Below are 16,347 nucleotides of genomic sequence, written 5' to 3'. Positions count from 1 at the left end.
CGCAGCGCTTCCACCCCTGCAATAAGGCTCTACTGGGATTTTAGCGACCATTCCACTAGCGCTTGTGGGATTGTTAGTGAAAGCGAAACTGATGTCTATGAACACTATGGTTCTGTCAAAAGGCAATTCATAGGTTAGTTGAAGTGGACTCAGGCAGTTGAGTAGATTTTTGAAAACACTACCACATTAACTCTGAAAGCAGTCCAATGTGCACACAGTCAAGACAGACTAAGAAATCTAAGCACTTAAAAAATAAAAAAAAAAACAGCTGTCTCTTGAATGCGCTCCTGTTGAGATATGCTAAATAAAGGCTACTATAATAACAGCTGCTGAGCACAATCCTACGCAAACTCTGTGCTTGTCCAGGTATGAGCTGTCTTTCTGCACAAAGGCAGAGTTCAGGAGAAAAATTAGCAGCTCTACAAAGCTTTCCACTGCTGTACCCGCTGCAGTACTAAACCAAACAAAACCAATTCCATCAATCCAGCCCTCAACTAGTAATTGGACTGCGACAAGGAATGATAAAGGTATTTTACGTCAACATAAATTGCCATCAGGCCCCTGAAGTGATAATTCATAAGATGAAGTACATTGTCAGAGCGTTTCACAAGGAAAGGATCTCTTAATCCAAGGAAGTTTAGCTTGCTCTGCAGGTAAATGGCAACATATTTCTGCCACGTAGCTGCCTCAGAAGTTATCGCTTAAAGTGGGACGCCATCTTCATGCGTCTCAGTACTAAACAAGACTTTCAGGCAGTCTTTCTTAGTTTTCTCAATATCCTTTGAAACACCTCCAAGGTTCATTCTTTTGGGCGTCTGTCTCTTCCTTGCTTTTACTTTATTCACTGAGATACCTTTCACTCCTTAAATACTGCACTGTCACCATCCCTAGCTCTTTCATTAAATAAATCATGTAAAACAGTGCATACCGTTCTTCTTTATTGGCACGTATAACATACAAGGAATGTTCTTGCTAATATGATTCGAAACACAGTAAGAGAGTCATCCCTGCCAACCTGGGATTTCTAGACTCGCTGGGGGGGCGAGCCTGCGCGCGTGGCCTTGGAACATTCGAAGTGGACCTGCGACCTGACTGAAACACTGTTACTGCAGAAGCGTTCCAGCCTCTTTACTGTTACTATGGCCTCTCAGAGGTGGGCCATAAAACGGGGGACGTGCCCCCCAGTGTCAGCAGTAGGGGTGTGTGCATGTTTCTCGTGAAAGGAGGAGAGCCCGGCAGACGACAGGAAACAGCAGTGGTCAGTGAACCTTCTGAGCTGCGTGGACGTACCCTTTTCTTTGGTGTGTCATATAAATAAGCTTGTGTTCTTTCAATCACCGGTTTTTGCTTTTTTACTGCAGTTTTATTTTTCGAAATTGGATTGAGCTATTTTTTCGGGAGATTTACTGCCACGATCGTACAATTGGGATGACAGGTCCAAAATCGGGAGAGTTGGCAGGTATACAAAGAGCATAAAACACTACCAAGTCTTTTTTTTTTTGTCTCTTCATTGCCTATAATTAACCGCTGCAACCTATGTTTCGAAGGTACAACTATATTAAGCCGAAATGGGTATGAGTTAACTCGCCTGATTATAGAAGAAGAATGTAGAGCTGGAGTGGGTAATGCATGCGTCAGAAAACCATCATTGCACTGACAAATAAAGAATTAGGATTCTTGCACATTAGCTGAAAGTATCCGGGTGTTGTTTCAATTTTTTTATGTTTTGAGTTTCTTTCTGCAGGCGTCAATTCCTCTTAGTGTGCACGTACCTGCAGCAATCACCCCCAGCAGAAAAAGAAAAAAATGACAACCGGATATTTTCAACCAAGGTGAAAAATCCCAATACTTTATTTCAAAGTGCAATGACGCTTTGCTAATGCAAACCACCATATTGTTTTATTTTTTTATGTATAAATGAATGCATGTGATTACTGTAGTTGTGTGTGCGTGTGTGTGGTGCCCACACGTGCGTACATGTGTGTGTGTTCATGTGCATTGCTTATGTCCCTGTTTATATGCACTACAATATTATTCCAGGGTGCAACTTGGGGCCTCAAGTTTTTACAACTTGCCAAAAATTGAAAACTAGAAAAAAATAACAGTGTCATTCCGTACCACAAATGGATGTCATATTTCTACAAACTATGTCTGTTTGAACCTTTAAAGCAGACGAATGTGATTTGCGAGTTTAGAGCTTACGTTACAATTTACAGCATACATTAAAATGTTACAATGTTTACGAGGATTTTGTAAAAGTCTTACCCGCAACTTAACAGTATTTTTAAGAGCACTATATAATGCATCAATTATGTTCCCTTCATGTGTCACTCAATAGCTGCAGCTGTTCAGAGAATTGTCAATTTTTTGTTGCTTTTTTCATCTCTGAATTGCAAACTAGATTATTCAGTCCTACTCCTTACAGCTGGTAGATTTCAACTTTCTTTTTGTTGTGTGTATTAAACCTCATTCATAAAATCTGGTCCAGCTAGTGTTGGAGCAAAACAATTCCTCAATTCCCATACATACACAGGTAGTTTCACCTTTAGATAAAGTTCCCTCTTAATTTTAAATGGGTTTTAAATATCTATGAACATCCTTTGTTTCTTTATACTAAAGACAGCAGTCAGGACAGTTATTTTGTTCAATCACACAACTTGGTCCATCGTTCATGCAGATGGCGTCCAAACATCATCGTCAGCCCATTCGAGTCCACTGTAGAATGAAAGCCACTTAGCAAACAATCTCCATTTATACCAGTTTTGCACAAGCAGATTTCACCTTTCACACTGTCCAATTTCATCACACCCAAGTTTCTGCAAACGTCAACTACGTTTCCTTTCCCTTGGCATCCCTCCCATCACTCTCACTGGCTATATGATCTATGCATTTTTTGCATAATGTATGTCAACTAGAATATTGCCTACCAACCCCGCTTTCTCTCTAATCCACAAAGCTGTCTTCAGTCTCTTAAAAGCTAGTGCCTCCCATTTCTTGTTCTGCTGCTCACTGTGGAGTCCTTAACTTCTCAAGTTTCTTTGTTAACCTTCAACTTTCTGCTATGTCTGAGAGAACTGGCAGAATGCAATGATCTTTATTTTCAAGGACAGTGGTAAGCTGCCATTAATCCGGTAATGCTTGTTGTATGATCTCTAACCAATTTTTATTCTGCACATTTTCTTCTTGTGATCAGGGCCTTCAAACCTGGCCTGGATAAATATACTGTGTACAGCAGGGGGGACAGAACAGAGAACAGAGCGTCGACTTCCAACAGTTTATTTCTTTTCAGAAAGCTTTACTATTTATACAGCCACAGAGAAGCACAACAGCCATGCTCAGAATGCAGCGATACCACAGAGAAAATCAACATGGTGCAAGACCGAAATACCGTTTCTCCTTATCAGCAAAAGCAACAGAGGGAGTACTAATGCAACCATCTTTTAAACAAAAATTTTTTCCTCTTCCGTTCCCTCTGGTGCTCTTGCATTGTCACTAAATCTTAAGCATGTTGTACCAGCACACCCAGCCCTACACTCTTCTTGCAAAGATTCTAGGTGCTGACTGCCAATCATGAAGATTCTCATTTTATTGTCCAGCTGTTTAACATTACCTCGGTACTTCTGTATATTAATCTTCAGCCCTGCTCTTACCGACTCATTTGTTACACAAGTCATTCCTAGAATTATTGAACAGGACATCTTTTGCAAACCTTAGATTGCCGAGGTACTTGCTTTTGATGCTTAGTCCTGGTACCCGTCGCAATTTAATAGCTTGGATGAGTCTTAAGAGGTATGGAGTAAATATTATTGCTGAGATATCCTTGCCTGTCCCCTTTCTTGATTGGCATTGTTCTGCTTTCCATGTGGAGAATAAAAACAGCTGCGAAATCTGCACTGACATTTCCCAGGTATTCACATACCACCGCTATACTTCTTGACCTAACATAATCATCTGTAACTGTAACGTCACGCAGATTACTGGCCCTCCAACTGAACCTGCTCCCAAGGTATTTATCATCCTCTGCATTCTTGCAGCTGCCGCCACGCCAGTTTAAACATCAAAACGCAAAAGAATGATATAACAAAAAGTGCGAAGGCGCGGGCATTTACGCAAATATTTCCCTAGCTGGTCGACAAGAGAGCAACATGCCCACTCCTTTCATAACCTGCCCAGCAGACCTGCCGAAACCAGGCGGCATGGTGACAACGGTCACCTTTAGGTCAATTAAATGAATGTGCAACAACGTACAACTAAAACGAGTTTAGCAAGCGGAAAGGTATGCAACGTGTACAGCAATGCGGCTAGAAATTGGCGCGTACAATGCGCGAACCTGCAGCTGCGGCGGTCACAGGTGCCAAAGGTTCGAGCTACGGCCTTCGGGAGAAAGCCATGCATAAACTGCCGCGACCTCTTTGCAGGAAACGCAAATGAGAGGGAGAAACAAATAGCCGAGTGAAACAGAAACGCGCCTTCGACTTATTTTTAGCAGAAACGCGCCCTTCTGCTTACTTTATATTCGTATTTTTGTTGTGAGCTATAAAACCAGCGACAGCTGCAAGATCGGCGCGAATCGCGACACCGCCGACCACGCACACGCCGAACGGCCTTCGGAAATCAAAGCGCGACGATAAGAGGAAGAAACAAAAATGCCGCTGCACACCGGCGGAACGATTTTCTGTTTCACTACTGGACGAGAGCAGAAGCAGATAGCGAAAGTAAAACAAGAGCAATACACTGGATGTCGCTCGGCAAGCCGGTCTACGGGGCACACTTTATCGTTGAAGTCCGCACAAGTAGCGTGGTGTTGCTTTTCTTTAAAAAGAAGAGGAGAAATATAAAACGAAAACCCACTACGCCAGCAAGGAAGGTGCGCGTATCTTAGCAACGTGGTGGGTACCAGCGGCGGCGTCGCGGCGTGACGACGAGGTGCCGGTTAGAACGGCTGATCGTTCGGCATGAAGTTGAAATAAAGTCTGTGGCGATGGGATGAATTACTTCGGCAACCGCAAGCACATTTCAACTAAGACAGAGAGGAAGAAATACGTAGTGGGTGTGACTTACTATAATTGTAGTCCTCTTGAGAAAACATGTTGTCCGCGAGGAAACTACGGTCGATCTCCTGTTTGATTTCCATTAAACCGCCCGTCAAGGCTAGCAGTTCGGTGTCCATTTTTAATAATAAATCTTCAGCTAGATCGACCATTCAATAGCATGCTAACGACGTATACACACCGGTGGGCATAAACAGCAAGACGTCCACAACATGGACGACGCTATAAAATCTGAAGTTCTGCGGTTCTGCGCCCAACGGCGCTGAAATCGCGAGTCACTGGTATCATCATCAATTCATTTCAAATGTTGTGAAAAGTAAAACATGCATACTTTTTTTTTAAGGTTTACCTTAGATTGTTAAAATCTTTATTATTAGCAGCAGCAAACTCAGTTGAAAGTAATATTTATATTTCTAGCCAAGGATTCGGCAACTGCATTGACGTCGCCACGCTGCTCCGACGCGATTCAACGGCATTTATCACTTGAGTCATGTTTAAAATTCAGCTCTCACTGCGAGTCAACAGAGAGCGTAGACGACGTAGTACGACTCAGAGAAGACGCGTAGGCTAGCAGCATCAGCAGGTACCGTACCGTTTCAACGTTCCACCAAGGTTCCACCCCGTGGTTACAGTGTACTAGAAGGGGGCAGTGGAACGAACGAAGCGGCCGCGCCGCATCTCGGGTGATGCTCCGACGGGCGACCGTAGCGGCGGCGCTGTAGTCACTTTGTACTGAAGCTGTGGAGAGCGTCTGCATTTGGCGCGCGCTCGTGGCAGCCTACGAAAGCGTGTAATTGCGCGTTTTGAGCGCGTTTAATGCATTACTGAGCTTCAATCGGTGTCTCAACGCCTGCTACGCGCCATGGTGCATGAGTGAATATGCAGGCGTGCCAAAATTGCGCCGAGATATTCCCTGTTCTTGGAGCCTGCCGACCCCCAAAGAAGGTCACAATCGGATTTTGCGCACATGCATCTAGCTGCTCACTGATTGCTGTGCGGTTTGCAAGCAGCACTTCGAGCCGCGCTACACTATAAGTGACTACGAACACTGACTACGAAGAATTAACGAACCAGCGACGAAAAAAAGCCTACAATTCTTCTGCCGGCAGTCTCTACGATATATCCAGAGCATTGATCTCTGTATGAGCTCCAATGCGCTCGACTGTTTCATGAGTAACCAGAGTACAAATGACTCTATCGCAACATTTATATTAGTGACGGCTGAGTTGTGCCAGTTTTGCGCTGTTTCTTTAATGCCGAAAGGCTATCTTGTTTCAACAGCATGCTTCCGCGGTTACGATGCATCGGTTATGCGACCTCTGAGGGCTTAAAATACCAGGAAGGCGAGCCAGGAAGCCGAGCCGAAGGCGCGTGTTCACCTCCGAGGCCCAAACTTCATGCATCAGGGCTTATCTCAAGCATATTAAAATGCGCAGATGTAAATGTAGCCCGTCGGTTATTCTGCCTAAATTCATTACAGCCAGCTCTCATATTCAATGGACAGCTTATATTGCACTTTTCCTGATCTTCTATCGATGCCATTAGAAAAACTTTTTTGACAACGTTTTGTATTATAATTTCATTGCTTTACTGTAAAGTGTCAAAAGTGAAGCCAGGAGGGGCGGTGGTGCTCTGTTTTGCGAGATTATGTTTATATATATATATATATATATATATATATATATATATATATATATATATATATATATATATATATATATATATATATATATATACACGCACAAATACGGACAGTAAAGTATCCCCCTCCCCACCCGGCGCCTAGCAATTAATAACAATATCCGTGCAAGGCACCTGAGGACGACCGTTATTTGTACCGATCGAGTTAACTTTGAGTTCCAATACCTTTGAGCCGTCGTAATGTCGAAGTCATATTTACAGCGCATTTGTAAAGATACGCACCGTACACGCAGCTTCGCCAATGCGCGGTAAATGTTCGGTGTGCTTTCGGCACAATATCAGCACACAGCTTTCTGAGCACAGTTAAATTCCATTAGAGCAGCTCAGTTACTCTGAACAAACTAGACGCCGAATCACCACCAAAGAAAGCATTAAGGCAGAAGATGCCCCGCCACGGTGGTCTAGTGGTTATGGCACTCGACTGCTGACCCGAAGGTCGCGGGATCGAATCCCGGCCGCGGCGGCTGCATTTTCGATGGAGGCGAAAATGTGTGAGGCTCGTGTACTTAGATTTAGGTGCACGTTAAAGAACCCCAGGTGGTCGAAATTTCCGGAGCCCTCCACTACGGCGTCTCTCATAATCATATCGTGGTTTTGGGACGTTAAACCCCAGATATTATTATATTAAGGCAGAAGAAATCAGACTAAGACACGCCCTTTTTGTTTCCTCTGTCTCTTCTTGCGGTCGTTCGGCGTATAGTTAATTGAGAGTAATTGTTCTAAATAGCCCAGCAATGAGTTCGGCTCAATTACACTGAGATCGTGAATATTCACGGTCGGTGTCAGCCCGTTTTCATTTTTATATTTTGCGTACTTTTCAGCAGTCGCTTCTACAAGAACTGATTTGCAGTATCTCTCAAAGGCATATATGAAGCAAGCATCCATTAAAAGCTTTGAAGTGTCGTCCATCAAGGCTTACGACGACGATTCCTACGCTTAATAATGATAGACACGCAACGAAAGCCACATCAGTGCCGATTAGCCGGGTGCCGCCGACGCGTCCAGCAGTTCTAGCGGCCCGTTCTAGCGCGCGGCGCCGCGCGCCTTCAGTACCGAGCGACTGCAGCGCCGCCGCTACGGTCGACGCGGAAGGCATCAGGCGGCGAGGCGCGTTCACGCCACTCAACAGTTCTAGTACACTCTACCGTGGTTCCACCACAGCCAGAAACGCCCGCAGCGCTTGTCGTCGACAGCGGTGAGAATGGCGATCGCGGCAGCAGACGACGCAGCAGAAGACGGGGAGCGGGCGCATTGGTACAGTATTCTAGCCACTGTAGCATTGGGGCACCTTTGTTGTGCTCTTTTGCACCGCCATTAGGCGATGCTTTATGCGTGAACTGACGTGACGCTTCGCATTTGCTGTAGCGCGCTCATGCGACGACGTCATGTCGGCTGAGCTACACCACTGACTTCAAGCGTAAAGTTAAAATACAAGCTTCGCTTGAAAAGTTCAGATTTAGTATGACGTCAGTGACCCGGTATGCTGATCAAACAGATGTGAGGCTCTACATTTGATTACAATAACGAAGTTTGCTTTTGTGGCAGGTGGGATATCAGTGTTGAAGGATTCCTTGAATCGTCTTTCTCTACGCTGATATGGTACATTACATTCACCAATGAATTATTAGCTTTTTCCATCAGGCGTATTGAGCACTGATTGTGAGAGGTCCCCGGAAAAACTCAAAGTTAAAGTGGTTAAAGCTTCGCGCGCGCACGCGTTTTTGGGCGTGCCTGTGCGTGCGCGCGCAGGCACGCCCTCCGGCGAAAGGGAAGCGGACGGTTGAACGCGTTGCTTTTAACCGCGATTTCTGGCGTTTTCCGCTTTGTACAGCGTTGTTTTGCTCTCACTTCATGTTTGCGCATACCTAGAGACTACACAATGTGGGAAAGTGCAGTCAATGTTATCGGCGGCATGGTACTTTACACTGCTCCGTGCCACAGCGGCCACGCGAGCTTGAGCTTTCACTTCACCGTTACCCAGCTGCTTTGCAAGAGTGTGATACCACTGTCACCTCATGGGGTTCCTTGGGTGTCCAGCTCATGGGGTTCATTGCATATAAAGATGATGTCTGTAGAATGAGCCCATCCAGTGTGACTTCTTTTTTGTGTTGCGCTACAGGCGACAACATGGCCAGTTTCAAACAATGATTCACCTTCTATAATTGATTCGACATGATCATGAGGGACGCCGTAGTGGAGAGCTCCGGAAATGTCGGACACCTCCATGGGGTCGAAATTAAGCTTGAGGCCCGTACGTGTAACTATATAAATACAAGTACACGGGCCCTCAAGCAGGAGTTTTGAGTACTGTGGCGGAGCCTGGTGGCGTGCGCCGAAGTTGCTTGGGTAGTCAAAAATGGACGCCGACCGGCAAGTTACGCAGTTCTCAGTTGCTTTAAGCGTTTTACTTAATTTTGCGCCTAGTTTTCAGGCTCAAAAAGTGCCTAAAACGTACGCAGGAACTTGTCCGTTATGCCTGCAGAGTCTGACATGTTTGACAAGCGATCCCTGCTTCAACAAACCGTGCCGAAAGCAGGTGGTCTGGGCGACGGCTCTGAGCAGCGCGCGGTCCCGAAGCGCGGTCGCCGCTATCGAACATGGGGGTAAGGATCCTAATGTGCGGTTTTACTGGTTCCCCTGAAAGCCGTACGAAGTGGAGCGACGGAACCGCTGGATACGTGCCGTCCGACGCGTGAAGTGAGTACGCGAGCAAAACGTGGTTTGCAACGTAACGTGCTGATTACTTTTCGTACGCGCGTGCACGCGTTTATATATGTATATATTCCCTGTGTGCAGTCCAGACGGCACGCCGTGGCTGCCGACGGCGATCACGAGGATATGCAGCCGGCATTTCGTGCGAAACGAGAAAAACGATGCCATGAGTCACCCTGCGTATGTGCCTACGATTTTTCCGGCAGCTTACAGCCGGCTGCTTCCAGCGGCCGGCTGTAAACATTGCGCGCCGTCGCTTCTCGACCGCCACCGCACGCTGACAGAATTTGACGAATTCCCTAGAAGCAAATGTTGAAAATTACGACCGTGCATGGGGAAGAAGTGTGTTTGCGACTGAATGCGACAGAAAACGGCACACGACGCGAATGCGCTCATTCGGGCCGCCGACGGCTAGCCTTCGTCACTGGACCTTTCTTGATTCCGTTTCGTCGTGTAATGCAAATCATGTCGGCTTTCTTAACAGCAATCTTTTCGTTTATGCACTGTCGTTAATCGCGCGAGCATGCCTCGTAAAACTTAACTCGAGTTCAACGTCGTATGAGATTCGCTGCACTTGCGAGTTGCAGCGCGCCGAAATGGTTCCTTCAATCTCCTGCACGTCGTAAACATACTTGACGTTGACGAGCTTCTTGCGTTTACGCAGATTGCTTGGCCTGAAGAACTCAGCCACGCCAGAAACTGGCCGAGATCCAAAGCGCAGCACAACCGACAGCGGCGGCTCCATTGCGTATCTGAGCTTAGTGCTGCATGCGGCCGCCTGTCTGACTACTCGAAACCAAAGAACTTGTCGTAGGGGGCGCTTTTTAGCACCGTTGGCGACTGGCAGGACGCGCAGTAGCTTTTTGGGGGGGCACGCGGGCCCTTCGGTGCCCACGGTAGCTTGTAATGAGGAAAACAACCACGGGGACTCTTTGACAGGCAGTATACCGAAAAACCAGAGAAAAGGTAAAAGAAGGGAGAAGGCGCGTGTTGCAATTGGTTACATAAACATGCAGGGTGGCAGAACAAAGGCAAAATGGTTAGAGATTGAGGAGCAGTTAAGCAAGGAACAGATAGGTGTTTATGCGGTTACAGAAACACACCTTAGAGACTTGGAAGAGCCACCACATATTGACAATTATATTTGGGAAGGATGTAACAGGATCGCCTCAGAAAGGAGAGGTGGGGGTGTTGGAATGCTAATTCATAGCAGAACAAAATTGTATAGAGTGAAACAAACGTGTTCGGAGCACATGTGGGTTTCGGGCACAGTAGGTGGAAAGAAAACGTGGCTAGGTGTAGCTTATTTGTGGACAGGCAATAACTGCAGAGAAAAGAATCTGGAGATAGTGAAATGCATAAGCACCGATATTAAAGAATTTGGTCATGATGCCGAAAGAATCCTTCTAGGGGACATGAACGCTCACATTCATGACCTTGACGGATATTCAGACACCAATGGCAAGTTATTGCTAGATCTCTGCGAGCAACGTAGTCTTGAGATAGTTAACGTGGGGCCTAAGTGTGAGGGGCAGATCACGTACGTGGGAAGTCGGAAACCGGCAATCGAGCATTGATTATTGTCTCATGACAGAAGGAATATATGACAAACTTAGAGAGATGAGAATAGACGAGGAAGGCATTAACAGCTTGGGTAGTGATCATTAACGCATAATATTACAAATGCGATATAAAACTGAAAATAAGTACATAGAATCAAAGTTTGGCAGCTTGTATCTAAATGACAAACAAATAACAAATATAGCCGCAAGAGTCGAGGAAAAAGTAGACGAACTACCAGGCAAAGACTGGAAGTATAGTGAGCTGCTACATGTAATCACGAAAGAAATGGAAAAAGAGAAGAAAACTATGTGTTGGAAAGGAAAGAGAAAGCCAAGAAGTTGGTGGAACAAAGAAATCCGGGAGGCGATCGAGAAGCGACGTGAGGCATCACGGGAGCACAGACAAGCAAAAAGGGAGAAGCGGCCACAGGACGAAGTCAACCAAATATGGGAAATATATTTAGAGCAAAAATCCATTGTGCAGAAATTAGTCGAGGCAAAAATTAAAGGTGAAAGTGAACGCTGGATGACAGAGATTCGCGAAAAGAAGAAGGCCGCGCCTAGGATATTTTGGAGTCACCTAAAAGCGCTGGGTAGCAAGTCTGTCACAATGCAACAACATATGGTAGATGAAGGAGGAAATCAATTGGAAGGGTATGAAGCGCTAGGTTACATCCGAAAGATAACAGCTGATTCGTTTAAAAAGGTCGCCCCGGGGATTCCCCCAGTGAGTAAAAGTACGCAAAGGAGTGCAACCGACGAAGATGTAGTACTAGAGAATTTCAATTGGAAGAAGGCCGAAGGAAAAATTCCTAAGCGCACTACTCCGGGCTTAGATGGGGTTCCCGTCAGCCTCATTAACGAACTCGGACATAAAACTAAAGAAGCACTGCTGAAAGCCGTAGAAAAGTGCTTACAGGATAGGGAAATACCAGACAGTTGGCGAAAAAGTAGAATGAACTTAATATGTAAAGGCAGGGGAGAAAAGGATAACATTCGCTCGTATAGACCGCTAACCATTACATCGGTGCTATACAGGTTGGCGATGCAGGTAGTAAAATTAAAAATAGAAGCGTGGGTAGAACGAAATGATATTTTGGGAGAACTTCAGAATGGATTTCGAATTGACAGGCGGTTAGACGATAATCTGTTTGTTCTTACCCAGTGTATAGAAATATCGAAAATAGAAAACAGGCCCTTATACGTAGCTTATCTAGATATTACCGGGGCGTATGACAACGTTAATCAGGAAATTTTGTGGGATATACTGAAAGGAGTGGGCATAGGTGACGACTGTATACAGCTTTTGAGGGAAATATACCGAGAAAATACAGTTTGTATAGAATGGGAAGGAATAAGTAGCAAGGACAGCGTTGAAATTAGCAAGGGGCTGAGACAGGGATGTCCTTTGTCCCCGCTGTTATTCATGCTGTACATGGTGAGGATGGAAAAAGCGCTAGAAGGTAGCAACATTGGATTTGATTTGTCACACAAGCAGGTCGGCACGATGGTTGAGCAGAAGCTTCCAGGTCTATTTTATGCTGATGATATTGTCTTATTTGCGGACAGTCAAGATGATATACAGCGACTGGCAGATATATGCGGAAGGGAATGTGAGGCTCTAGGACTAGGATTTAGTGCAACAAAATGTGGATTGATGGTATTCAATGATCACGAAGACCATGTGGTCTTTATACAGGGCCAAAAAATACCGAGGGTAAGCGAGTACAAGTACCTCGGAGTATGGGTAAATGAGGGGGATAGATATATGGAGGTACAAGAGAAAGCATCGGTAGCAAAGGGAAAGAGGAATGCTGCAATTATGAAGCACAGAGCTTTATGGGGATACAATAGGTACGAGGTGCTTCGAGGGCTGTGGAAGGGTGTGATGGTCCCGGGGCTTACATTTGGGAACTCAGTAGTGTGCATGAAGTCAGAGGTACAATCAGGAATGGATGTAAATCAAAGGACGGTGGGCCGCCTCGCGTTGGGCGCTCACGGGAAGACGACAAATGAGGCTGTAAAGGGTGATATGGGATGGACAGGCTTTGAAGTGAGGGAAGCTCAGAGCAAAATGAGATTAGAAGAGAGGCTGAGGAAAATGAAGAACAGTAGATGGGCAGAGAAGGTTTTCAGGTATTTGTATAGAAAAAGTGTTGACATGCAGTGGAGAAAAAGAACTAGGAGGCTCACCAGTAAATATACGGCTAGCAGTACGGGCGATATGGCAACAAGGAGCATTAAGCGGAAGGTCAGAGGGGCGGAGAGGACTTATTGGATGAGAACGATGGAAAAGAAGACGGCTCTGAGTAACTACCGAAAGGGAAAAAACGAAATAAGGAGGGAAAGGTTTTATGATAATTCAAGGGGAAGCGCTTTACTGTTTGAAGCAAGGTCGGGCTGCCTTAGAACGCGTAGTTATAAAGCGAGATTCAGTAACGAAGAACAACAATTTACATGCTGCGGGGGAACTAAGGAAACGATGAACATGTACTGATTGAATGCGGCGATATTCACCCAGATATACGTGTGGGCACGAGTCTACATGAAGCCTTGGGCTTTAGGGACAACAATGGAAAGCTGCACACGTCCGCGATAGAAATAAGTAAGAGACGGTTAGAGTATTGGTGGCAGAAAAGTAGAGATAAAGAACAAAAATAAATAATGGGGGAAAAATAAGGTCATTCTGCCTTAAGAGGCAGAGAGATGGACAGTGAATTTATATTGTTTTGGTATAATAACATAGATTTATTCAGTGTAGATAAGGTATTAGGCCAACATGAAACAAGGAAGCTTTTTTTTTTTCTTCGAGCCTGGTGGCAGACATGTCACCGCCCCGTTTTAAAGGGGACGCTCATAGCATCCATCCATCCTTCGCAGAGCCGCGAAGTGTCATACGGCTTATCTATGAAGTTGTAAATGTTCGACACTGGTATTTTTACTGAAACATAAAATTGCAAACACAGCTAACTGATTTAGTTGGAATCCGTTCATGCTTATGAAGCGGGAAAAAAAGTGGAGAAGCTTGCATTAACTCGCGCAAGGCTCGAAACAGCGAAAATATTGGACGATTCTGAAGACTAATCTAGTTGCTTCTAGGTTGTTTCTAGGCCGCAGCTAGGTGATGCAGGTTGCTTCTAGGTTGCTTCTAGGTCGTTGCTAGGCTTTAGCTAAGTGATGCTAGGTTGTTTCTATGTTTACTCTTGGCGCAGAGAGGTTCTAGTAAACCACAGAGAGCCACAGACACGACACGGATGTCCAAACTCCAGGGACAGAAACTCGCGCTCAAACGAAGCGTTCGCACCTCTCATAGATCTACGGGCACGCCGTCGTTAGCGTAGGCCTTCCATCGCTTCGGGGTCTTCTCGCAGCCGCCGTTCTTTCCCGTTACCTATAGAATTATCTCGTTGTACGTACATACTCGGGGTCTTCGGCTCGCGGACGTCGTTTCGCAGCCATTTGTTGGGCTAACTGTTGCCTTCGACCTCTTTAGTTGACAGCGGAGTGGGATTTAGCCAATTTCTGTTGCACATTTGTTGGGCTAACTGTTGCCTTCTTCATTTTTAGTGAACCAGTGGTGAGTAATGGGATTTGCCCAATTTATGTGGCACATACCCGTTTACGATGACGATAGTTTTTTGGTTCGTCGGACAAGGAGCGATGTGCTAAACAGCTTCGCTGTTAAAAGCGTGGATGAAGCACCGATACATACGGGACAAACGCTTGTCCTCAGTTTGTATCTCTGCCCCGCCACGGTGGTCTAGTGGTTATGGCATTCGACTGCTGACCCGAAGGTCGCGGGATCGAATCCCGGCCGCGGCTGCTGCGTTTTCGATGGAGGCGAAAATGTTTGAGGCCCGTGTACTTAGATTTAGGTGCACGTTAAAGAACCCCAGGTGGTCGAAATTTCCGGAGCCCTCCACTACGGCATCTCTCATAATCATATCGTGGTTTTGGGACGTTAAACCCCAGATATTATTATTATTATGTGTATCTCTGCATCGTCCCGTGTTTTGCGCGTTTCATCAGCATAAAATTGACATCTAGACCACAGAAGCCGCCACCCTTTGCAGCATGCTAGTGCATTCAAATACGCAAAGTAATGCGGCTGGGTGGCACACCGGTGCATTTACCTTCGCAACTGAGCCCTATCGGAACCGTATTATTCGATCGCGATTGTCCCCTTTGTGCGAATTGCAGATCGGAGTGAATCGTAGAAAGTTTTCGTCCCGATGTGGCTCGATGGCGATCGAAAATGCACCGTGTGAAAACCGTAGAAAATTCATGCAATCAGGAGCAACAGATAAATATTAAAATCCGGCCGCAGACAAACATGTGCTTTCGTCAAAGTGAATTACAGCAATAATAATAAAAAAAAAGATGCGAAAGCGGTTGCGGGCTGAGCGGGAGAGGGCTGGCGGAGCAATCCAACCTTAATTGCACGTCACACGGACGCCACCACATGGCGGCGCCACGGCATGTCCTCGCGCCCAATGCTACCGTACCAATACCCCACGTTAAAGATGCAAGTTTATTTCGGCATGTTTTCCACGTGGGAAAGCCACCACGACGCACCATGCTTGTAACATACGTGTACTAGTTTGACGTCCGTATAAGCTAGAGCGCGGCAGTGGTCGCGGATTCAAGTCCATGCCGCGTTCCAACGAGGCCCATCGCAATTAATGGAAATACCCGTGTACCCCATGTGGTCAAAATTAATCCACAGTCCTGAGGTTACGGGTGCTGCCTGCTTCTCTTCTATCGATATAGGCAGGTTGCTGTAGACTCAACGAACAGAAAAAAATGCCTTTATTGCACTTTGTTGGATTTATTTGTCAAATTGATGCATTTCGGTCTTTGTAATGCACAAGTTGAGTTCGAGTGAATGATACTCCCTCTTCACGCGTTGAAATTGGCCAGGCACCACCAGGGGGCGTAGCCAGAAATTTTTTTCGGGGGGGGGGGGGGGCACCTCCTTGATCTGAAATGGGGGTCGGGCAGGCAGATGTGATCGCGTGTCATTTTGAGCTCTGTATGTCATGGGAAAAAATTTGGGGGGGGGGGGGGGGCACGGGCCCGGTGTGCCCCCCCCCCCCCCGACTACGCCACTGGGCACCACCGACGCTGAGAAGTACATTATAGGACTTAGGCTTTGCCCTTCTAGGCAGCAGAACGCTTTAAGCTTGTCATTTGTTCGTCTTCGGGTTGTTTGCTTGCTTGACAAGCTATGTGGGAAGTATACGTATATACACTTAGAGTGATCTAACTTCACTTTAAATGTAAAACACCGGACTTAACTTTACATTTAAATACTTTGTCCA

The 16,347-nt window shown here is 45.9% G+C and overlaps 1 protein-coding gene across 1 annotated transcript in view; it reads right to left on the bottom strand.

Annotated features, from left to right (window-relative positions):
* Positions 1 to 5,271, bottom strand: part of LOC119400172 (cyclic AMP-dependent transcription factor ATF-6 alpha-like) — a 61,336-nt gene extending 56,065 nt beyond the window's left edge. The window contains 1 exon segment of the mRNA XM_049412116.1: positions 5,062 to 5,271. Within this exon segment, the coding sequence (XP_049268073.1) occupies positions 5,062 to 5,203 (142 nt within the window). The 5' untranslated portion in view covers positions 5,204 to 5,271.
* Between the last annotated feature and the right edge of the window lie 11,076 nt (positions 5,272 to 16,347).

Source organism: Rhipicephalus sanguineus, chromosome 1 (genome assembly GCF_013339695.2).
Source record: "Rhipicephalus sanguineus isolate Rsan-2018 chromosome 1, BIME_Rsan_1.4, whole genome shotgun sequence".
In the NCBI taxonomy this organism is placed as follows: Eukaryota; Metazoa; Arthropoda; class Arachnida; order Ixodida; family Ixodidae; genus Rhipicephalus; species Rhipicephalus sanguineus.
This window is presented reverse-complemented; position numbering and strand designations above follow the sequence as displayed.